The sequence below is a fragment of the Macrobrachium nipponense genome, chromosome 11 (assembly GCF_015104395.2).
Source record: "Macrobrachium nipponense isolate FS-2020 chromosome 11, ASM1510439v2, whole genome shotgun sequence".
NCBI classification, from domain to species: Eukaryota; Metazoa; Arthropoda; class Malacostraca; order Decapoda; family Palaemonidae; genus Macrobrachium; species Macrobrachium nipponense.
The window spans coordinates 44037544-44062034 of record NC_061087.1 but is presented as its reverse complement, the minus strand read 5'-3'; the positions used below and the strand labels follow the sequence as shown (position 1 = coordinate 44062034).

General features: G+C 38.3%; 1 protein-coding gene across 2 annotated transcripts in view; it reads left to right on the top strand.

Moving 5' to 3' along the window:
* Nucleotides 1-24491, top strand: part of LOC135205567 (septin-9-like) — a 115999-nt gene that overhangs the window by 85883 nt on the left and 5625 nt on the right. The window contains exons 2-7 of one of the 2 annotated variants that reach the window (XM_064236345.1): nt 7181-7426; nt 7848-8490; nt 8672-8775; nt 9106-9206; nt 18427-18564; nt 20444-20537. In XM_064236345.1, the coding sequence (XP_064092415.1) occupies nt 8361-8490; nt 8672-8775; nt 9106-9206; nt 18427-18564; nt 20444-20537 (567 nt within the window). In that variant the 5' untranslated portion in view covers nt 7181-7426; nt 7848-8360. The remainder of the gene's footprint in view (nt 1-7180; nt 7427-7847; nt 8491-8671; nt 8776-9105; nt 9207-18426; nt 18565-20443; nt 20538-24491) is intronic. The other variant, XM_064236336.1, reaches the window with a different exon arrangement.

Genomic DNA, 24491 nt, shown 5'->3' with positions numbered 1-24491 from the left:
GCAATACAGTTTCCATTTGCTCCTTAAGACTACTGCTAAATGCTAAGGGCATTTTGCTGGCATTTCCAGGAATTTAAACGTCAGTTGGGGGAAGTTCATAAAATGCCAGCCTTCCGTGCTAATGGATTAACTTCTAATCTACCGGACAATTGCAACTGTTGCGAGTGGATTCTTAGGTCAGGGTTTTCCTGACATTTCCTATCTTTTTTGTGCTACTTCAGGTAACTCACCTCGCCTCCGAGTCCCTCACCGGACTAGTTTCTTCAGCTGTCACTGTAATCTAAGAAAGACAATGATCTTATGATATTGTAGAGAACTCAGGCTTCTATTTTGTTCTCTACTGCAATGCAGAAAAGTAGGAAAAAATTATAGTTCTGTTTCTTATAGGGAGGAACTGCTTGTTTAATAGAAAAATTTGTAATTTGACAACTAACGGAGAATTCAGTCTGAAATGGGCGGTGGTTTAGCTGCTAATGATGGTGGGAGAAGCCGGGAACTAGACGAGGCAGTCAAGCCGTGAGTGACGATTATGACAAACTTTCTTTATTTTAATTAATTAATTTTTTTAACCACAACTAAAACCTAGAACAAAGATTACATTGATCTGAATGAGATATGTAACCTCAAGTATAATACTCCTTGTAAAAATTGTAGTGTTAAGATTTCCTAGTCGCTGAAATGCGAGATTTTTAAAAATAATCAAAATTAGCTTCTGTACATGGACTGGTTTGTCCTGCGAGGCCTAGCCAGCAGACTCAACTCTGCAACTTTCCGTATCACTCGGAAGGTCGACTTTTAGAACTTGATAAACCAGAAACATTTGTCTCAGACACCAGAATCTTGTGACTTGATCTACATCGCCTAATCGAGTCTCCTGCTTGTTATTATTATGGTGCGAGTAAATCGCCACCGACAAATCATTCCCACCTCTAGGAATCAACAAGCACAGTCAACATGACACAAATTCTTTCGAAATTCTCGTTGTATTGTTTTCATAATAGCTCGTGGTTCTTAGAGTTGATCCATCAGTAGTTTGTCTAACTTCGGTAAGTTCTGGCGATATAATGCTAACCAAATTTGGTAATAATAAACAATCGTTTATCCTTTAGTATTATACTGAATGAATAACTATTAAGAAAATGCCACAGATTATAGGAAATCGTCAAGGAAAATATTATTATTATTATTATTATTATTATTATTATTATTATTATTATTATTATTATTATTATTATTATTATTATTATTATTTCCTGCTTCATGGAACCTTCCTCTGCTTTTATTTATATTTAAGATGTCTTGCAGCATATTTCTTCAGCGTTTCTAACATGTTGTTTCAGTTTAAATTACAGTTACAGTAAAGTGTTCCTTATTGTGCAATAGGCAAACTATGACAAAAGCGGATATTTGATTTGCCTCCTCCGTGTGTCACAGACCCGCACGAAGCAATAATTTGATAACTGTGGTCACAATACCACGATGTGAGTTAAAGTCACAATCTTGTACTGAAGACTGTTTACAGTAATGCGGGTGCCCCCGTCCCCCCACCCCCCGATTCATCTCGGTTTCTCACACCGTCACGGATACACCAAAGCTTATTTCATTGTATCATTGGATCAGAATGATAAACGTGGTGCGTATTGTTAAAAAAATGCTTCTTTTCATTCATCTTCGGAGTGTTCTAGAAAGTTTGGAAAGTCATTGGTATCAAAAATAACCCATGATATAATTTTAACGATTTCATTTTCATTTTCATCATTACACTCACTTTTACTTTCACGACTTTGTAATGTTGAGTTGATGGTTGAAACCATTGCTGTTGCACTAGCAGATATTCAATGTAGTACGAATAGGGTTCAGTTGGTTAAGATCTTCCAAAAAACTGTCCAAAAACCAGTGCTATGAATTCGGATGACTTTCTCAGAAGCAGGAGGACTTTTAGAGGTCAGACGTTTTATCACACACGGAGAGTGAACTTCGTGCTCTTCATTTTCGGGTATTTTTTCTCGTTCGTGTAGAGTGCAGCACGGGGGTGGGGGTGTTTGGGGTTTGGGGGTGGCTACAAGTCATTAAAAACTCATCTCTCTATAGAGCCTCTATTTTCCCTCCCTTCATTATTCTGGAGAGAGAGAGAGAGAAGAGAGAGAGAGAGAGAGAGAGAGAAAAGAGAGAGAGAGAGAGAGATCGGGATGGAGAGAAAGAGTGAGGACGAGACAGTCACGGCTTTTGTCGTCAATGCAATATGACACGTCTTGGGGGTAGCGTTCATTGTCTCATTTTCCTTTTATGGTTTCGCTTGTTCTTCTTTGCTTCTTTATAACTTCTCCCTATTTCCTTTGGTCGTGTTGCTCAGCCACCATAAATGAGGTCATGTCTCCTCGGTTTGTGAAATCATTTATTGATGGTCGCTTCGCTTGTTAGTTGGGTGGACACCATAGAGACCGTTCAGGGGTTTCTTACTCATTCCGACTTTTGCGCTTCTGCTCTTTGTTTTTACTCATAGTCCTCGACCATATGGACGGCTTTCTTGACGAGAGTAGGTAACGCAGATCTTTCTATCCACTTGTGTACATCAGCATCACGTCTGATTGTTTTCCTTCGCCGAGACAAAGGAAATCTAAGGAGACTCTCGCTGGCTCTTCCAGGTGTTTTATATCGTGTTACAATGTTCAAAATGGGACAAGGCACTTCGGAATCATGAAATTGGAGAGGAAAGGTTTTGCACCACTGCACACCTTACTGAAATGAGCTTTCATATGTATACAAAGCCTATGGATGAATAATTATGAATAAGTGAAATAAATACACGTCAGCACATATGGATGCCGATGTGCCTCTATTTATGTAAATAATTTTATTCTTCAGTCTGTGGATGTATTTATACACATTTGCCTGGGAGGAAGAGTATAGTACTCTTACCATCAAGTGATTCGAGGGCGGGTATAAAGATTTTTCGGTTACAAGCAGATGTGATCTCTTTAGAATGACGCCGCTGAGCAGTTAAGCTCACGCCTGTAATAAATGAAGTCATTTGGCGATTCTTTTATATTCGCCGTATGTCAATTTTTGGTTATCTTTGTTTTCATGTGTCAAACGATTTTAGCCTCTCTGGCGTCTCGTCCCCTACTTTAATAATAATAATAATAATAAGCTCTGTTGATGCAAATAATCACAGAAGAAAAACAATACGAAGGGAAAGACGAGATGACACCCGCTCAGTTCAGCCACTCACAGGAGTCGACTTTCACTTATTAATGATTAGCACTGAGTTGGAGATTCTCGTCATAGGCAACAAACGCTTTTTCCATATGATCTCCAATGCTGAGAGTATTACTTGGGGAAATTATCATCTTTACAGGGAAAATTTAGGAGGGTTAATTTTTTTGCCACTGAAAGGGAGGTTCGCTCACGAACGTTGATGGGAATCAACGCATTGAGAAGTCATTTATTTTTCGCAAGATTGATTGATGTGGACACTTTTTTTTTCAATTTCGTATTATTGCTCGTTGATGAGATTTCTCAGTTCAACTCGACACCTTTTCGATGAAATCTTTATACATCTTAGCACAAGCTAAGATCATATTTGAAGCTTTTCTTGGTTATTTTCTAAAGATTCTGTAACTGAGATAAAGTTTTAGACAGAAAGACAACATTAAAAAAATTCAACGGTGGTTTCTTTATTCATCCAAGTCCTAAACTTTGTTATAAACAAGTCGGCCACTTTCTCGTGGAAATGCAAAGCACTGAGTAATCTTTGTCGCCGTATCCTGCCACTGACTCCCTTTCTCTTTTCTCTCTTCTCTAAAGCAGAGTCTGTCACATGAGCCACCCGGAGAGATTAAGGGATTGGTGTGAGATTGCACTGTTGTGACGTGACATCCGTTTATGTTTTCATGACTATATTTATGTCGATCCAAGGATCGAATAGAAGTATCCGATCGGAGACTGCTGTTCTTCATCACTGATACCCAATGCTCAACACGCGAATAGCCCCGGGAAGCACAAGCAAGAGTGAGAGACCGTCAAAATACAATTTTCCCTTGATGCAGCCCTGCAGCAGAACAGCACAGAAGGCTGCAGCGGCAGATCGAGTTTCGTAACCCATTAGCTCCGAACAGTCGAGAACACGAAACAAGTGTTCTAACTCGACAAAATGAGTCTGTTCAGTGGGGCTTTCATCTTGAATAAGAAATTTGAGCTCAAGATGTGGCAGAATAACCGAACAGCTGAGGTCCTTTGCGATGCTCTGGAATGATATTCGTGGGCTGTTTAAAAGGACCGGTCTCCTTTGCACGCGATGCATTCTTATAGAAGTCATACTTAATGTCGGGACCGAACTGGCATATGTGAGCGCCCTTCCCTTAAAGAACGTCGGGCGGAAACTGACGTACCCATTTCCCGTTCGGGTACCAACGTAGGACGTGGGAGGCATGATTCCCGAAGAGATGAGGTATTAGCTATCTATCTTCTATAATAATAAAATCCGAGTGGATCGTGTTTGGCCTCCCCAGGGTGACAGTAGGGGAGTCATGACACAGTCACCCAACCCCCTGCAAACTGGTTCGTCCGCCCCGGGTGCGGGCGGGTTAGGTAGGGGATCGGGAGGGTAGGGAAACAGCGTGTATAGCGCGGCATCAAGCTCGTAAGGATAATATTTGGGAGAAACTGGGAAACAGAAGGCGGGAGACTGACATTAAACATAACTAGCATCGACTAAGAAATAGTTGTGGTGCACAAATAGAGAGCTCCACTTGCGTATTGGTATGCGAGGCAGACAGACAGGTATGCAGATTAAAAAAAATGAACCCTAGCCACCTTAAAAGTCAGTGTTTTGTTATATTTACACGAAAATTGTTGGAGAATGAAGGAATTCTGCTTTGAAAAAAAATCTTCTTGCTTTTAGGAGTAATGATCTAACAAAGTCGTGATTCAAAGGCTTAGATTTAGGCGCGTCATTTCTAATATGAATACTTGCGATGTTTAATAGACATAACGAATGCTTTAGAGGTACACATGACCCACAATGCAATTTACTGTAAATCTTTCAAATAGTTCAAAAGACATGAAAACAGAAAAAATAATTCCATATTCTCAGGTACGAGTATCTAGAAGCAATATTGGCAAATAAACAAAAGGATGGGAACGTGCTAGTGGCAACAATTTACTTATATTCAAGTAGAAATGGGAATCATATTTCCACTGTATGATGAAATATCTGAGTAAGAACTTCACCGCCATTATATGTTTTGGAAAGACAAGGGGAATTCCGAAAAAGGTTGTTCATGAAAAGGCGAAACTGCCACAGAGAAAGAAAACCACTCTGCAAAATCCACTTTCAAGTAGAAGAGAAAGCATTAATTAACTGCAATATAGTAGGCAAATAGAAGGTTGTGGAAACAATTCTTAGTGAAGTGGTGTTGTGTCTGACATGGAGAAGTGGCCAGCAGTGCCTTCATTTAGATTCAGTTTGGGCCACCAGGATATAAGTAAGGGCACGTCAAATCTCTCAGCCGCGTCTGAGAAGGAACCACTTGGAGGAAGCAGCATGTAATATTCATTCATCGATATTGCTTTTAGGAACGCATTCAAGATCAAAGATGGAGGGTATTACAGAGCAGTGATGAGTTATAATATGAGAATATGAGCACCCATTTAAACACTTGAGATTACTTGTCTCCCGCTGAAGTGGAAGAATGTTACAGAAGTCGTCGTCGTTAGATTAAGCCACCTTTGTACTGGCACGGGCTCTTGCTTTACAGCAGTCCGCGGATGAAGGGTTCTTCTCTGAAACATAGCATTCGGCTCCAATTTAACAACTGGGCCAGAAGAGAAATAATTTAGTGGGAGATAAAGTGTTATAGAAGCAATTCCCAGTAAGTAGGAGAGTGTGGGAAGGAAAGGATAAAATTCGAGTTAGAGAAAAAGTTTGGGAATCAGAGTTCCCTTGGAATGTGACGAATGATGTTAAAGAAGTGAATGGATGAATTTTATCTTATACAGAGGATGGCTGTATCCCATCGGATATTGTTCACTTGAGAGTGGTCAGAGGAGGTGTTACTCTTGTCAGCGCCGGTCGTTAAGGTACTGGCGAAGAGGAAGAGCGCAATGGGATGTTTAGGTGAGGCAGCTGCTGTTCAGATTGAACAAGTGCTTGGCTTTGAAGGTTGGGATGAGGTGGGGTTGTATGCAGTTTAGCAGTGTCTCTGTCTACAGGTTTCCCTGTAATAAGTTCGAAGAGAACGATGATTCCTTCGAATGTAAGTGTTATTGAGCTTTCACTCATTGCTCTGGGAACTTGGATGGCTGTCTAATCTGTCAGAAGGGGAAGGAGAAGGTCGTGAGTGATGGACTGTCAACATTAGAGGTGGACGGGAGGTTAGGATTGGAAGGAAGGGAAGAGGAGGAAGGCTCTGAAGTACTCGGTAGCCTCATACTGCTTCTCTGGGCATCAGCTTGTAAACTAGCTATCTCCTGTAGAGCTGCTTTGACTTCATTCTGCAGCTTGGTCCTGGTCATTCCATCTTCTTCCTTGGGTTTTGGAAGTCATTTATAACATAATGCACCGACAAATTTACACTTGCAGTAATAGTAGTAGCTATGACTTGGATCTTCGAAGGATGGTTATCTTGTCTGCCACTTTTGCAAGAGTTGTATTTTAACAGAGATCTTTCACATCCACAATCGACCCCTGACCCCCTTTATTTGTCTGCCGAGACCAACCAGTTTCGCTGAACAGCAGCGCCAGTATGCAATAATTATGCCTCACTGTCGAACTTGTCAGTTCCTGAACCTCTTTATTCCTCACACCGTTGGACTGTGTGGAACAGCCTCCCAGAGGATGTCGTGCAATTGGAACTTCGGAAGTTCAAGCGAAGGTGAAATACATTACTACCCTAATACTAATCTCCTTGCGTTTTAATTCATTTTTATCTATTTGCCAATTTATTAATTAATTTCTTCTTTTTTAGTAAATGGGGTCTCTATGTATTTCCCTTACCTCGTCTGACTTCTTCCTAATGAACACCATATTCTTTGGAAGCTTGAATTTCAAGTCAATGGCTCCTTTGGTGTCCTTGTTCCATATGAATAGGTTTCATCTTCTGAATATAATATAATAATGATAAAAATAATAATGATAATAATAATAATAATAATAATAATAATAATAATATACCTTCAGCTCACCAAGAGATTTTATTGCTTGGCTCATTCATGTGCCGAAAATCGAGTGAGACAGCCTGCAGAGTCAGCCAAAGACTGAATAGGATGAGAACCAGGACTTGGGAACGAAGAATGAATGAGTGGATAGACAGAGGATCGATCATTCGAAAATCATTACTGCTTCCAAGGTGCCGTTCCCAGGCGCTTTCTTCTCAATATTCTATCTTGCATTCATGTAGATCACACTTCCCAGAGTTAGATTATGGTAAGAATTGCTATACATTCTTTGACTCTCATATAGTAGATCAAAAGGATTTTGCCGTATACGAAACGAAACGCTACTGAATCATGGTTAACATTTTGTTTGTGCAGTTTCAACGTTTATTAAACTTTGAGTGTCCTAGAGACCTAGATTAACCCTTTTGGATGTTGGAAACTATTTCACCGTTTGGTCGAGAAAAAAAAAAAGCTGTTGGATGTTTTTTTTTTTTTCGAAGTGATGTTTCACAACAGCAAGCCCTCAACCTCTGTTATACGAATCACGATTGTAACTCCTATGATGCGATCCAAACACTCACGAAAGAACTGAGCAAATCATTGTTTTTCTATTAATGCAATATTATCCGACGACGCAATGCTGTAAAAGACCTTTCATCAAATATCTTGATACTTTTCTCTCTTTTCAGGAACTGAGGACAAGTGAAGGGCGCTAAGATAAACTTATCCATTTCTACAAAAGTTCCATCATTACCTACAAACGACTCCTTGTGGTTTCAACTGCGAACTCGCCAACTACGAAAGATACAAGGCCAAGACATCTTATGTATCCGTCAAGAGCATTAGACTTTTTCTTGGGTGTGCACAGCATGACAACATTATCATGATAGTAGCTACGTAAAGCGACAGGATGTTAAAAACGCAGATAACTAGTGATAGATCGTGATGACTTTCGGTACCAAGGATTAAGTACTGTCTTGAAACAACATTGGGGAGGACCTAATCCCTGATGTCAGAAGTGATATCGGATTCTTGACATTTTTTGATGCATTTATTTTTCTTGGAAACCAATTGATATTTAGGACCTGCATAGCATTTCGAATTCTAAAGTTATTCATCTTGTGTAAGAGTGTTTTGTTTCATTCAAAACTGGAGTGTTCCTCTGCCAGTGGAAGGACTGGGAAAGACTGAAAGTAGACAGGATGCCGCAAGCAGGGATATTGGATCTGAGCCCTCCGGAGGGGTTGACTTACGTGGGCATAGACACCGTCCAAGAACAAACCAGATTAAAAGCATTAAGGAGGGGTTACACTTTTAACCTCATGGTCGTAGGTACTGATAAACTTACAGTATTCCTTTTTTTATTTTGGCATTGGTTAAGTCATGGCTATACGTAGAGGGAAGGAATATGCATCGAACTCAGCATTCTTAAGTAACAGGTTTAACAAACATGAAATATTTCTATTTCTAGTTTTCTCATTTCAAAACCACTTAATATATTTCTCCTCATCAGGTCGCAGTGGCTTAGGGAAATCAACGTTAGTCAACACACTTTTCAAAGCCGCCGTTGCTCGCAGAAAGCCTGGAGAGGATGAACCTTTGCCACGTACCACAGAGGTATGCGTCTAGTGCTAATTTGTGAGGATATTCCGAATTCGGTTTGTTCGGTTCTGAGTCATCAACATTAATCATTATCCTAGTTACCGCATAAAAAAATATCACTATGAAGTGATTCTCGTCTCATTACATTTTAACTTTTCTGTTGTACATTCAGGTTACGAAGCCCTAGAAAAATGGTAATAATCTTTGTAATTAGACAAAGACAGATGCTGACAACTTTGTGTTTTATGGGAAATCTTGTGTTCCAATAATTATTGTGTATATATATATGTGTGTGTGAATATTGACGTGTGCGTAAGTGTAATGGTTTGACTGTCCTTGATGCAGGTGAAAAGCGTGAACGGGCCTTTGGTCGAGGGAGGAGTCAGACTAAATCTCACAGTAACAGACACGCCGGGGTTTGGTGATCATGTAAATAATGAAAACTGGTGAGTAGTTCTTTTTGGCTTAAGATGGTTTATTACCCTTTATAGCTTGTTGCGCTGTAATGATTTATTATTTCTATGATACCAGCACGTCTTAAAACAAGGGATCTAGTATATCAGGCAACTACAGGAACCTAAGTAAACTACTAGGTATTGCTAACGAAGTGAGTGTTCATTAAGATTAATTTTTCTCATATTAGCCTCAAGTGGAAAGATGGAAATAGAGGGCATAAAGATGACACGGAGGTGTCCTAAAGGTCTCTGCTTTTGTTCTAGCATGACTATTGAGGCTGCATGTGTACTACCATGATGATGATGATAGATAATGAAAATATGACGTGACAGATGTGTGTAGAAATTGTCTACTCACATTTTTATGAAATAGCTGTGTTTATTATCCATCAAAACTTGACCTCACAGATCTCATATTGCCCGCTCTTTAGGTGCCTTGTATGGAATAAAAAAGTCTTTCATCTCGAAACTTTATGAAGACTGTTTTTAGCAGCAGGTAGGCTTGTACAACCACCCAAGAGAGTTCTGGACCCAACCTCAGTGGGAAACTTTCAGTATATGCAGTGGATCAGGTGAAATGGGCGCCAACATGTTTGTCAATAATACGTATCAATTCCGCTCCTGATACCTTTTTATTTCTGAAAACCAGATGCCTTTGGCTTTTTCTTATTTCTTATCAACTATTCACGGTATTTCCTTTCGTTGAACCCCGTCTTTTGTAATTGTCATATTTCGTCTTGCTCTCTTGTCTCTTTCTTTATAAAAATCTGGTGTCAAGTGATGCTTTTGTTACTATTTGCTGTAAGTTACTGTGATTTTTCTGTTATTTCTAGTTTTAAAACTAAATAGTGTGGTGCATGAGTCAATACTCATGCATAGCTAGTCACATTAAACTCAAACCCACACATTTTATGATATTTTTGTGTGGCCCAAAATGTTTTTGTTAACCATAATAAGATACTGACATTCTGTTACTGGCCTTTTGTGCTCTTAATTATATCTTCTATTAATACAACACTCCTTCACTTAAGTACGAAGATAGTTAAATGCTACGAGGAGAGCCCACCTCGGGCACGTCGCTGATTGTCTAAACTCTTATTGGATTGACCTGGTATGTACGTATAGTACTCCCGCCCTTTGCAGTGTCATCGACACTGAACAAGTCATCCGGCGGCCTTAATAAATTCTGAACTGAACGAACAAAAGAATGAAATCTGTGAACATCTCTTTGGTATCAAGTAGAAGAGCAAATTGTTCTGAGAGTCCGATCTCCCAGGGTTGACCTACAGTCTACATTTTTGTAGCTTTCGCTGCATCTTTTGTTTATTTCCACAACCAATGTCTTCCCTCATCACCCATTTATGGCACGAACAACGTCAAGTATAATGGCATGCATTCTTTTGTTCTTGGCTATCACTAGGAACTGACTTCTGTTTCCAAGTCCCAAGCTTGTGACTTCCTTATCACCTATCTGTTGGCTGTTGCTGTTTGGACGGAGCGGTATAGTTTTTTCTTTCGCCCGAAAATCCTGTCAATCCAAATTATATTTTGATTGTGTTTGCCATGTACATGTTAGAGTTCAGGGGTAGACTGACCTGGAATATTGTTGGTTTTTTATGTTTCCGACCCGCATAGATGCAAAGATGATAGTAAAGCTAAAGCTTGTTTTCTTGGAAGATACGTGGCATGAAATGAATACGATACTTTCATATCTTAGCCCTTACTAAGTCAGTATATATTTTATAATTGATGCCTGAAGAGTCCAAGAATTCGTCATTCAAGCAAAGAAAGGAAAGCAACTATTCGCCTTACAGCAATTCACCGTTGTTGCTTGAGATGCCTGAAGCAATGCCGTTCTGTTTCTTGTTCTCTTAGTTTCCAGAACACGATTAACATTCCTCTCGCGGAAACAAGGTCTTATTCAGCCTGATCCTAAAAGGGATGATCACTCTCGTGCATCGAACTTCAATCTTCCTGCCTTCAGTTTGACTTAAGATAAAAAAAAAAAAACTATATTCTAGTCTTTCCTATTGACACTTGAGGCAACTCAGCCATCTCTCCGGACAGCAGTCATGATCTGGTGATAGGACTTCCCGAGAGCTGCGTGAAATATTCTGCGTAACGATATTTTTTCAGCAGCATTTGTGTTCCTTGACAGAGACCTAATGCGAAATGTCTATGTCTTATAGCAGTCATTCAAATTATTTTCTTAATGTTGTACATTATATATTAGCGCTGCATACTTTGTAACATTTAAGATAAATCTTGCAGTGTCATCTTTTCATGAGTCATTTCTATTTGATATATTGTAATTCCCTTATGTATTTATCTGTGAACATTGATATTTTGTGATACTACCCTGATGAATGACGTTTGTCTAGTAACCAATAGGGTGGAAAAGGTACTATGCATAATACCACAGCCAATGGCACTCATTAAATAGGGCTTTTCCCTAGTCGCATACCGCGCCCTGTTGGTTGCCTGCAACCTGCTCTGTCCTGTACTCTGTAAGTTTCTTGCACAGGAAATTGCTTCTTCTTTCCGGGGAATTTCAGACTCTCCTCAGGAACTTTCATAAAGCGAGGATTTTTACATTCCCTATCCTACGGCTGAGTTGTTTTCCGATGCAATTCACTTTGAGCATTTTTAAATTTATTGGTAGTAATAAAACACTCGTACTGAATACACTGTGGATGAATGGGAGGTTGCGATTTGTCCATTTTCGTTCGGCTCTGTATCGATAAGCTCATTCATCCACTCTTATGCAAATGATTCTTCTACTCAGAAGTCATTTCTCTTTCAATATCCCTTCATGTCCCGGAATCTTGGTGACATCATGTACTATAACCTTTTCAGGAACTATTTCTGAGAATCTGAATGACTATTTCATAATGGGTTAAAATTAACTTATAACTCTGTTAGTATCTATCCGAGCTTCCGGTAAGTTTGAAAATATGTTAACTTACCCACAGGCAGTAGCCAAATAGAGTGGACCGAGAAATTCAAAGGATCATATTTCTGAATTGACTTCTCTTCTGAACAGCTTTCTAATACCTTACCTTCTAACAAATAACACTATCATCAATTCTGATGAAGTTCTATTTCCGTGGTTTTCTTCAGAGGATGGAGCAGGTCGTCCATCTAGCCAGTCACTGTTTTTCTTATTTCTCACCTGAATTCACTCAGTTGTGTCGAAAGGTCAGGAATCTTCTTCGGTTTTCAAATGCGGCTCTGAACATTGGTAGTGAGTGAGAGCTATAAATAAGCAAATGTCACTACCACCCCCTCTTCCCTGTATCATATGTTAACTGCGCATTCACAAATAGAACCTCAATTTGAGCCGAGCAAGTTAACCAGCTCTTTATATTTATCGCCTCTAAACTTGATCACTTTGTTTCATTATACCTACACAATCGCACACGCTCGCTTTGTACGAATTTCTTGGACCTAGCGAAGTTTATAATATAAAAGGTAGGTGTTGAGGTTGTAAGCTGATTAAAAATTTTTCAAAGCAAAGTGTGTCCTAGGATATGTAGATTGCAGAGACTGATTGCTAAAAAAATGTGTTGTGTCCATTGCAATTTAAAATCTCTATTATTATGTGACGCCTGAATTCGTAGACGGGACGTTAGATGGTGCAAAGTTGTGGCGCGAAGAATAGATTGCGAACTGTCAGTTGTAGATGACGCAGCATTGATTGGGGACAGTGGAAAGAAACCACAGAAAGTAGTGAAAGAATTTGAAAGTGTTTGTAAAATAAAACTGCAAGTGACTCCGAAGTAGATAATAAGTTAAAGTGGATAAATGGTCATCAGGAATATGGAGTAATGAATATTGACATGAAAGGTGGGATAACTGGATTAGTAGATTCGTTTATGAATGTTGGAGCAAATGTAATGGATGAAGGAATAATGCGAGAAAAGATGAGGCACAGAACACACAAATAGGCAGGTAACAAGAGAAGATGATTGCCTGGGGAAGCCAAAGTAAAGTTGAAATCGAAATTGAAATATATGAAGAGGCTGTTCAGCAAATACTCCCTATAGAAGGAAGTTTACTTAATGAATGGGAAGTCAATCTACCGACTCGAAATATTTGTGTAGTGTGTATAGGGAGCGAAGGCTTGAACGGGTCGGATATACGAAGATAACTGAGAAGGATAAAAGGTGTAGAGAGAGAGAGAGAGAGAGAGAGAGAGAGAGAGAGAGAGAGAGAGATGTTGGGATGAAGGCTGAAAGGCTGACAGATCGTCCTGGATCACTGGAGTCGAAGAAGGATTGCAGTGGGAAGGCGTTAGTATCTAGGAAGCGAGAGAGTGAATAAAAGACGCAGGTTAATACATAGGGGGTTTGACAACCTGCTGCTGGTGATCCATCTGTGTAAGAATATTGAGTGACTAATTTGGTAAAGATATCTTTTCCTTTGTTCATCCGATATTCTGCATTGAACTGTGAATGGGGATACGGCCATCATCTAATTTTCCCTCCCTCTGGAATCATGATCTGTCAGAACAATTTGCTTAATAATCTATAATAATAAATCCAAGTAGATCTCGATTGCCCTCCCCCGGGTGACAGCAGGGAAGACATGATACAGACACCCACCTCCTGCAGACCAGTTTATCTCCCCAGGGTGGGGGTCGGGTAGGTATGGTAATAGGAGGGTAGTGGAGACACCCACCCTCCTCCTACAAACCTGTTTGTCCAGCCCAGAAGGAGGTGGGCCAGGTAGGGGATCAGGAGGGTGGAAGAGACAGCAGCCCCGGGTTCCAGTGCGTGTGGTGTGCGCCAACAAGCTCGTGAATATATATACATGTGGGTATTCACAAATATTATTAAGAGAAATATTGTTTAGCCTCGAATTCACAATACCCGCAGATCTTAACCAGTAGCTAAGTGCCTCTGTGAGGTGCTCGGTCGAAGCCGCGATCCGTCGCCGTTTCTCTACCAGGTCGCAGTTCAAGTCCTGGCCGGCACAGATGTACTTATCGACTGTAATCCCTTTTGTATGTAAGTTATTCCTAAGGTGTAGCGAATTTCATTAAAAACAGTGTTTGTGGTTTAATATTTATGAATATAAAAATAGTCAAGCGTGAATAAAGGAAAAATATTCATACTATGTATTGTATGTATGGATGTATGTATATATAATATATTATATTATATACGTGCTATATATATAACGTATACTAGATAATATATACATACTATATAGTAATATATATATATTATATATGAGTACGTGTTATTATATATATATTTAAATAAATACTATAATATATAGTTATATATCTATATAGAATTATATATAATAGATATCTATATATATAAATATAAATTAAAAGGCGGCCCCATTGAATTACTCTGGTTTATTTAAAACTAGGGACTATATTTCGGTGGATTGACTTCCACCCTTATCTATGACCACATTACATACATACAGAAGTGAAAAAAGCTGACTACTTATCGACCATTTTATAAAACAGCCCAATTTTGTAACGATTATAATATTAGTAAGAATATAATTGAATCTGCTCCAATAAAGAATCTTTCAGAAAACTTTTAAATTTGAGCCCTGGTATATATACAAATTAGACAGTCTTATTATGGATAAAATAGTGAAGAATTTTAACATTATCATCCTTTCATTTTGTGCACTACTTGTCATTTTCCTTTTCATGTATTTCCTATTGGTTATACTGTTCGTTCAGTTATTTTAATATTCCTTTTATCGGTGATGTCGTATTTTATGTATGTTGTATTACCGTTATTATTGTTTCTATTCATAATTGTGAATTCAGTTGTTTTATAAACTGTGTTTTACATTTCTGTATGTAATGCGGTCACTGGGGAATTCCTTTCCTTCTCTTGACTTGCTGGGCTGTTGAGTAGTTAAGTGATCTGGACGAACGCTGTTTCTGTTTGTAATGGCATTATTATTGTACATTTCTTTCGCTTTGCTTTTGTGAGAGCTTTCTCGCTCATTGGTTTTGTGCTCAGTATTACTTTGTGGTGTGCCTCGATGTGTTAAATACATTAAAGTACTTGGCACTCTGTCATTTCATTTTGAACTTTCCAAGTGGCTTCAGCTAATATATATATATATATCTATATATAGATATATATATATATATATATATATATATATATAATAGTATATATATATATATACATATACTGAAATGCTCTCAACATTGGCCAAGCTGGATTGTAAGATTAAACGGCCAGCTCTTTATAAAGAAGGAATGTACAGCTTAATAATGCACAACTAACTTTGTCATGAAAAGTTAGATGTAACAGCAATTGATTTCTATTCATTGAAAGCAGTCCAATATTCAATGAACTGAGCTTCGGACAAGAGCTCTCTTTGAAGGGGTATATTTAATAATTTAATTGTGTACGTAAAATAGTTTTCCCAAATCTTGAAGCTTCTCATTTTTCTTTTGCGGTAAGGACCAGAGGATTGTCTCTCAGACAATCTTGGGTTAATTTTGTAGGACAGTAGCCTTAAGACTCCACTGGGATGCATCACAAAAAGAACCTTCTGTCTAGCCAGGGACTCGACGCTCTCTCTGGAATCCTAGAAGGTAGTTTCCTAATACTGATTTTGATTTGGTACAAAATTAGTCACACAGCTCACTATATCCTGTGAGTCCTTGAAGACAGTGAATCCGTTCTGGAAGTGGAGCCAGTCCAAGTCCGAGAACGAAAGCCATCTAAAATGGTCCTAAGGCGGATTGATGAATAGATGCACTCTTTCAGGGATTGGTGAAGGTAGGAATCTGGTCATGTATATTTTTCAGCATAAGAAGAAATCAAATTTAATACCAACCTTGTTAGGATTCCGGAGGGAACCTTAGGTTCTCGACCTGGCTGATGGACCCCTCCTCAAGTGCTTCCCAGGGTATCCTGGAGGCTACTGTACAAAAGAATGGGTCTGTTCATAGGCTTATCTGGATAACTCGGGACCCTATGTTTGACCGAGGGAAACTCTTCATGAGTTTTCTGGCAGAAGCCAAGTGACCCTCTGGGGTAAGAAAAAAGAGAGAGAGGGAGAAAAAAAAGTCCGGCTTTTACATCATTTCAATCTTAAGAGTTGAACTGAAAACACGACTGACTGGGAACGAAAACCGATTCTTCCTGAATTATTTTTCATTCTTGTCATTTTTTAGAACTAATTGTAAAATGAGCGGAGTGTCGAGAGGTAAACATCGAAGGGAACCTCAATAATCGTTTTTTGAACCAAATCTTTTGGCAAATACCTGATTACTCAAAGCTGTGGGAAGTCATCTCTACAAAAAACCGCTTTTATATAGAAAGGGACATTAGAAACGGCAAGAGATATAGACAAAACTGGTCGGGAACGCACGATTTGTGAGATGTCTATCTTCCTGCACATACTACACCTTAAAATGCCGTGGGTAGCGAGATTTGAGGCAATGACAAAAGTCTACGGGTCTGGTCATCCTGATTTTAAGGATTCACGGAGAGCTTAGCAACCAATCATTAAACTGTTCTTAAATTTTTGCCTTGAAGGCGACGATCTCGCCTCGCAACAGCAGATTCTTCATAAACAGCAATATATATATATATATATATATATATATATATATATATATATATGAGAGAAAGGGAGAGAGAGAGAGACTGATCTTATATTGCAAGGAAAATATTATAGCTATCCTTGTCGTCGAGCCCCAGAAGTGGAGAAAGAATATAAATATGATCTTTTTTCTTTTTCCACAGAGAGAGAGAGAGAGAGAGAGAGAGAGAGAGAGAGAGAGAGAGAGGTTCAAAATTCTCTCCTTTTCTTACTTATGCATAACTCGATACTGTACATCGACTCTGGCGTAGCAGCTTGTGACAAGTCCATCCACAAAATCGATATTTCCTTATTCAATATTGAATTGCCGGTTTTATTTTACTATTTTATCCTGGTCACGTTTTCTCTGTCATCTGCAGTTCAGGGTGACATTTTTGTTATTGTAATAATTTTATTTGAATTTTCATGATGTGATTTTTGTCGTATTTTTCCCTTTGATGTGGTCCTCAGGAAGCATTTTTGTCACATTCGTCCCTTCTTGAAGAGGTCACTAATTCTATCACGTTTTTCATTTAACGTTTGTCAGACATCTCACTTTATCTACGTTTTTTGGCATGTTTGTCAGTCAACTGAGAATTACTGTCTGCATTTTTGGTTGATTTATCAGATAATGTTGAGGTCAGGACCACGGTTCTGCCATCATTTTGATGTAATGAAGAACTTAATATTTTTATGGAATGTTTCAAAGTTATTATGAATATGGAGTTTAGGATTGCAACTTTAATGTAGCGTCCAGGCCCAGCTTTCTGTAGCGATGCAGACTTTTTTTTTCAATGTAGTTGTGAGAGTATGCGTGTCTGCTCGTCGAACGTTTCATATTCTGTCAGCCTAATTTTGGATTTGCATTCCTGTATGCATGGTTACAAAGAGCTCTTCTGTTGCGTGAGCTTATATAAAACATAATGAATTAGATTAAAAATAAAAAGTTAACTTGGTTGTACGCAATACTCTGGATTTGGATGGACAAATCTTTCGTTTAAAAATGAAGCTGAAAATTTATTCTGTAACATATCTGAGCATCATTGCAAAGCAAAATACTTTTCTTAAGGACGGAAGTCCAACCCTTAAATTGTTCTTTCGCAAATGACATTCATTATTTGGTTATACAGTAGATATGAATTATGATTAATATATTCACATATTAACAACTATTAATTCAAAAGTTTTACTGACCAATCATATATTGTCTTACATTTTCAATTCACAATTTCTTATCTCGTTGTTGTTTAAGATTAAGTTGGCTTTATGCCAGCACGGGCTCTTGTTCAAGAGCAGCCCGTAGGTTTTCTTATCTCTGTTTTGTAAATCTAATAAACTTTTGCATGTAAAATAAAAAAAAAGACACCAAGAACTAAACACACACAGACACACACACACACACACACACACACACACACACACACACACACACATATATATATATATATATATATATATATATATATATATGTGTGTGTGTGTGTGTGTGTGTGTGTGTGTGTGTGTGGGTGGGTGGGTGTGTAAAACAAATGTATGTCAATAGCCGTGGGATTCATTTAATCCAGCTAGTTATTACTCTCAGAATCACCACCATCACATCCCACAATTATCATTGTTGTCTTTTGAACAGCTGGGAGCCAATCGTGTCCTTCATCGAGAGCCAGTATGCCAAGTACCTTCAGGAAGAGGTGAAGATCGACCGACCGATCCACATCCCCGACTCCCGAGTTCACTGTTGTCTCTATTTCATTCCACCAACAGGGCACTCGTGAGTAACTGCACTGAGCTCAGTTGTGCTGGCATTTCTGTCAGTATATTATTATGACTATTGTTATTATTTCAGTAGATTATACCTATTCAAATAGAATTCAAATAGAACAAGCACGCAGGGTCCGTTAACTTGAAATTCAGGCTTCCAAAGAATGTTGGTCTCAACCTCCCACCGCAGACCCCACACTGCACCAGTACCTGATCATGATACAGAGCCAGTGATTTTTCATCACTCTTGGGGAGTCGCTACATCGACACTCACCACTATATCAACATACCAACAGTAATTAATAATAGATTTAACACGTTTCTGCTGAAATAAATAACACTGAGTATTCTTTTGGAATTGTACGGATAATATTACCTCTGCTCAGACACAATATCAGACCTCGACAGAGGGGCAGATGCACGGACAGATTAAAATGCCTTCACACTCCTCTTGTGAAGGCAAAAGATAATGGGTGGAATCGGTTTAACCTTCGTTCAGATTCAACTCACCCAACCACACACACGCACACACACACAAAAGCAGAGAAGAAATAAGTTTATAAGAATTAACTGTGGCAACTTGATACACGCACTAAGTTTAGGTGGATGTGGAGAGGAAGCTTTAAAGCTTTATACATATTTCACCCAAAAGAACAAACTCTTGACTTTGTGGTTCCAGTATTTGTCCATTTTCATTCAAGTGAAATATCTGATGTTGATATATATATATATATATATATATATATATATATATATATATATATATATACTATATATATATATATATATATATATATATATATTATATATATATATAGATAGATAGATATAGTATATATATATAATATATATATATATATATATATATATATATATATTATATACATAAATGTATGTGCATGTGTAACAGATGTAGCAGCCGAAATAGAAGTTAGCCAAGAAATGAGTGAGACTGAGCAGGATTTAACATCATCAGGCTAGAGTAAATTAATATTCATATTTTGATTCAGCATCAAATAGTTATATTTACCATATTTTTTTTATTAATGACGATTCGGCTAAAAAATATTGAAAGTCGGCTTTTTACGAAACATTTAGTAACTGCATTGAGACAGGCTAAAACTATATATGCTATTACTTATGAATCTTTTGAGCTTGTGAATGAGGACATAATATCGTCTCTCTAAGCGGAAAGAGCCCCAGCCCGTCAAACAACTCAACAAGTTCGTGCATCGCTAAACTTGCTGAGGATAAAATCACTTATCAAAGATGATTAATTAAACATCAAATTTTTATAGCTTTCTAACCTTTGTTGTACTGGGGTGTTTACATATATTAGATGTTTAAACTCACACACACATACACACACATACAGAGAGAGAGAGAGAGAGAGAGAGAGAGAGAGAGAGAGAGAGAGAGAGAGAGAGAGTTATGGAAATTAGAACCAAGCCGTTCAGAATTAGTAATGGATGAGATCCAATGGCCCTCATGCCAGGGAGATGAGTCATGGCAGGGCATCCTTTACAAAACAAGTAAGCGGAAATGTCCTTTGTTCAAAGGAACGTACCCAGAAGATTACAATTCTTGGTCACTTACAGCTCCTGGTGTTTAACAAATATCCTATAACACAATATGCCGTTTGGACATTCATTCGAGTTTATATGAAACGGTTTTAGTAACTTGAAGAAGGTATATGAAATATAATGAAAAATACAAATTGTCCATGTAATATGAATAGGAGGGAGAACTTGAAAAATATTTCTGAGATATCAATCTGTGCCCGCGTGTTTGTGTGTGTGTGTGTGTGTGTGTGTGTGTGTGAGAGAGAGAGAGAGAGAGAGAGAGAGAGAGAGAGAGAGAGACTCATCTTGTTTATTTCGCCATTTCAGATTAAGTTCCCTGGACATCGAGGTGCTGCAGCGGTTAGATAAGATAGCTAATGTGGTGCCCATTATTGCCAAGGCTGACACACTGACAATAGAGGTGAGGAAAACCTTCATCGAGCATATGAAGTTTTGTCTGGTCATCTTTTCTCCTCCATGTCTATATCATTCTGAAGAAAAGATTTCAATGGTTACCAGACTTTTGTTGCACGCCTTGATATCATGAGGAGTAAGTTTTCGAGATATTGCTTGTTAAATGTTAACGGTATACGAAACTTTAGACTCCATTGGGCTTCGATTTTAACCGTTGAGTGGAATGTCAATGAGCGAAATGAAGCCTCCAGCTCTCCGGGAGATATACTACAAGCTGACTGAAGTTAGACATGATGACGGTGCCTTTTTCCTCTTGGAGTTTTTTTCAAGCGAGACATAATGATTTATATTTATTTACGGTAGCAAAGATAAAGTGTATGTATTACTAAACACGGCGAAACTTATTCATCTAAACTGTTTCGCCGTGTTTTGTACTATAATAGATCATTCACTTCACCCGTGCGTCTCATGCCCAGCGCCGTTCCTTACGACGCTCCTGATTGGCTGTTGATAAGCCAATCACAGGGCTGGAATCTCTCAGCCTCTCTCAGGGTTCACACAAGCAACATCTATGCACGTCCGGACCTCTTTCAAAAATGATAACTCTCCCTACACCTCACTTTTAACCCCCAGAAAAGTAGTGTCCCAATTGCATCACTAAACTTCAATGAGCCAATGATTTAAGAATTATGAAGAAAATTGTGATATATATAATAAAAAAGGGATAATGAGAGGGATGTAGGAGTACTGATTGTTGCAAAGAAAAATTAATGGGATGAATAAATTTCCTCCATAAGGTATCAATATTTAAGTAACGATTTTTTTCATATAAAGATTTCCATTATAGGATACGAAAGGGTATGGTAATGATGATAGTGAAAATAATGAAGCCTTAATATTCTTTTTCCCCATAAGACTTCTTCTAGCGATAGGGTTGTGATCATGATGATGACGCCATCGAGTGGTCACGTGAGCAACACCTGACTACATGAAGATAAGAGAGATTAATATTCTCTTGCTTGTTATTTTCATATTCATAGCCCTACCTTTATATTTTTTTTTGGGGGGGTAGCATTGCCTTTCATGGCATTTAAGCTACGACACTGTATGAAACACTTGATGTCATGTAAGGAATGACAGAATATATTTTCTATATTAAGAATTTCATGTTTATTTCACTCTAAATATTTCAGCATTAAGTTTACTGAAGCACATAATTCTTATATCATTATAATCCTTAAATCATTGGCTTGACGGTGTTTAATGATAAAATTGGGAAGCATTCCTTTTCTGCAGGTAACACTGAGGTGTAATGAAAGTTATAATGTTGGAAAGAGGTCGGGACGTACGTAGATATTACTTGTGTGAACTCTCAAAGAGAGACTGAGAGTTTCCAGCCTTGTGATTAGCTTATCAACAGCCAATCAGGAGCGTCGTAAGGAACGGCGCTGGGCATGAGATGCACGGTTCATGGGAATCTACTATAGCCCCTCGGGGATCAAATTTCAGGGATTTCACGAATTTCCTGAAATTTTTACAGTAAGATTGTGAAACCAGGGATTTTACGAGTTCCCTGAAATTCTCAGGGTATTCGTGAAATCACCAATTCACTTAGGAGCTTTTGATCCCCGAGGGGCTGGTACAAAACACGGCGAAACAGTGTATGTAGATGAATCACTGTTTCGCCGTGTTTAGCATTAGCCGGTTAAGGATCAGATGTCCCTAAGTGATTTAATGATTTCACGAATTCCATGAAAACTTTAGGGATTCCTTGAAATCCATGGTTTCACAATTTTACTGTAACATATATACGAAATTTATGAAGACTGTAAATTCACAGCATATTCGTGTGTGTGTGTGTGTGTGGTTTTTTTTTCCGAAGCGTTTGAGGCTTCTTTCGTGTATTTTTCTAAACGAGAACAGGTTGATCACTGTGAACTTGATGCATACGAAAGCCTGGTGGTATAATTTCCTGAAAATATGAATGTCGTTTAACTTCTCGTTGCCAAATGATTCTGTTCCGAATTATGAGAAACAGTTGATAACTTATTATACAATCCAGAATGTTTTATTAATGCCTGAGATTTCATCAGCGAATGTTTTCGAAAGGAGGAAACTAAGAACTGGATAAAAAACAGATTTTCAAAATCACTGTTGCAACATATTGAGATAAAACGGAAACAGCAACAGCCTTTTCAGAATGGAAGCAAATAGCGTTAAGATACTGTAGGGATCAAGTGGCCCATATATACTAACTATACTTTAAGCATAAATAGCAGATATTAACAGCAACTTTCTTCGTAGGAATGATGTCTCTCTCATCTAAACAACTGGCTGTCAATGGTTGATGTTTACGTGTGTGCAACACCGAAAGATGCCACTCTCCCCTAAATATTTACTCGTGACTACGCGGGGCTCGGCCAGCGAAAACAAATAGGAGTTTCGCAGAGCACAACATTTTGTTCAGAAATGAAAGGGTTGGTTCTCGTTCTCGGGACTGGAGAGTCTTGTTCAAAAGAAATCAAGTGACATTGTTATCATATTTTCAGAAAAATCTACCGACAGGTTTTGACATACATCAGGTTCACAGTGATCAACCCGTGTTCAAGTACTAAGTCAAAATACACTAAGAAAGGCTTAATCGCTTCACCGAAAAAAAAACGATAATCCTCTGAATTATAGCGCTAGAAAATTCTTGAGTTCAGATTAGCTTCACATCAAAGGAAATATTATTTGTGAATATGACTTCTTAGATGTTTTGACTTGATATCAGCATATGTTTACAGGAGCAGTTTAAAAATGGTCGTAGTCATAGCATAACAGGATTTGGGGCGAGTGTCTAATCATTTTTGGTTAAATTTGAGGACTGACAAGATATCGTCATTCAAATAAGGTTTAAGGAAAAATGCACAGGCGATAAATATTGGGAAAAGCCTTAAAGTATGTGCCTTTCTGTCTGCATTTCTTTTCTTCTTTAGGAAAGTCTAAAATCCCCTTTTATTCAAAATAATATATGAAAATAAAGCCCCACTTTACTACTTATAAACGAGTGTCTTCCAAACTATTTCATTATCGTTATTGGAAATGGTCTTGTATGGGTAATTCAGTTTAGATCAAACCTATTTCAAACTATTACTGTGAACTTTCTGTAATGGGTCTTCCAACTCTTCTGGTGCCCACAGGAGCCTAGCTGACTCTAGCCCATTCTGTTCGCCCAGGGGTTGTGAGAATGGCGAGTCGAAGCCCTTTCATCTCTATCTCTTCCGTCTATGGAACTTCTATAGTTTCGCCTTATGGTATGGTTTTCAACTCTATCATGCTATCTGACTTGAGCGTTCTTCCCTAAAGCTTTGTTCTAAAATCGGCAAACTTGTTAAAAGAGTCAGTATAACAATACAGTGTCGTATTTTACTTATAAGTAATCTTACTTTTGCATAAAGTTCTAACATATTTGAGTTTCAGACCCTATTCAACCCGTTGCGTGATTTGCCTTTTTTAAGTCTTTTCCCTAAATTCCAACTCCTGAGTACCTGTCCTGGGTATATTTGGTCCTTCTTATTTGAACGGCCCAACCTCATTCATTCAAGCATGTACAGTTACTGTTTAGCCAAGGCAGTTTGCCAGGAATCCTTTGGATAAAACATTAAATGATTTGTTCACATGCGCGTGTAGATGACCATTGCGACAACAGTATTCCATTAGCACCAAGATCTCTCAAGACATAACAGGAATAAGAAGCGACTGACTGAATATGAAAAGGAAGGTCTGCAGAGGTAAAGAACATAACTAACTCAAAATAACAATAAATCTAGGATCCAAGTTTCACACAATGATTTACTAACATTAAAGACTCAGATGTACTGCCTTTTTCACCCAATAACTAATCATTTAGCATGCTCATTCCCAAAGAATCGCCAGTCATTATATAAACACACACACACACACACACACACACAATATA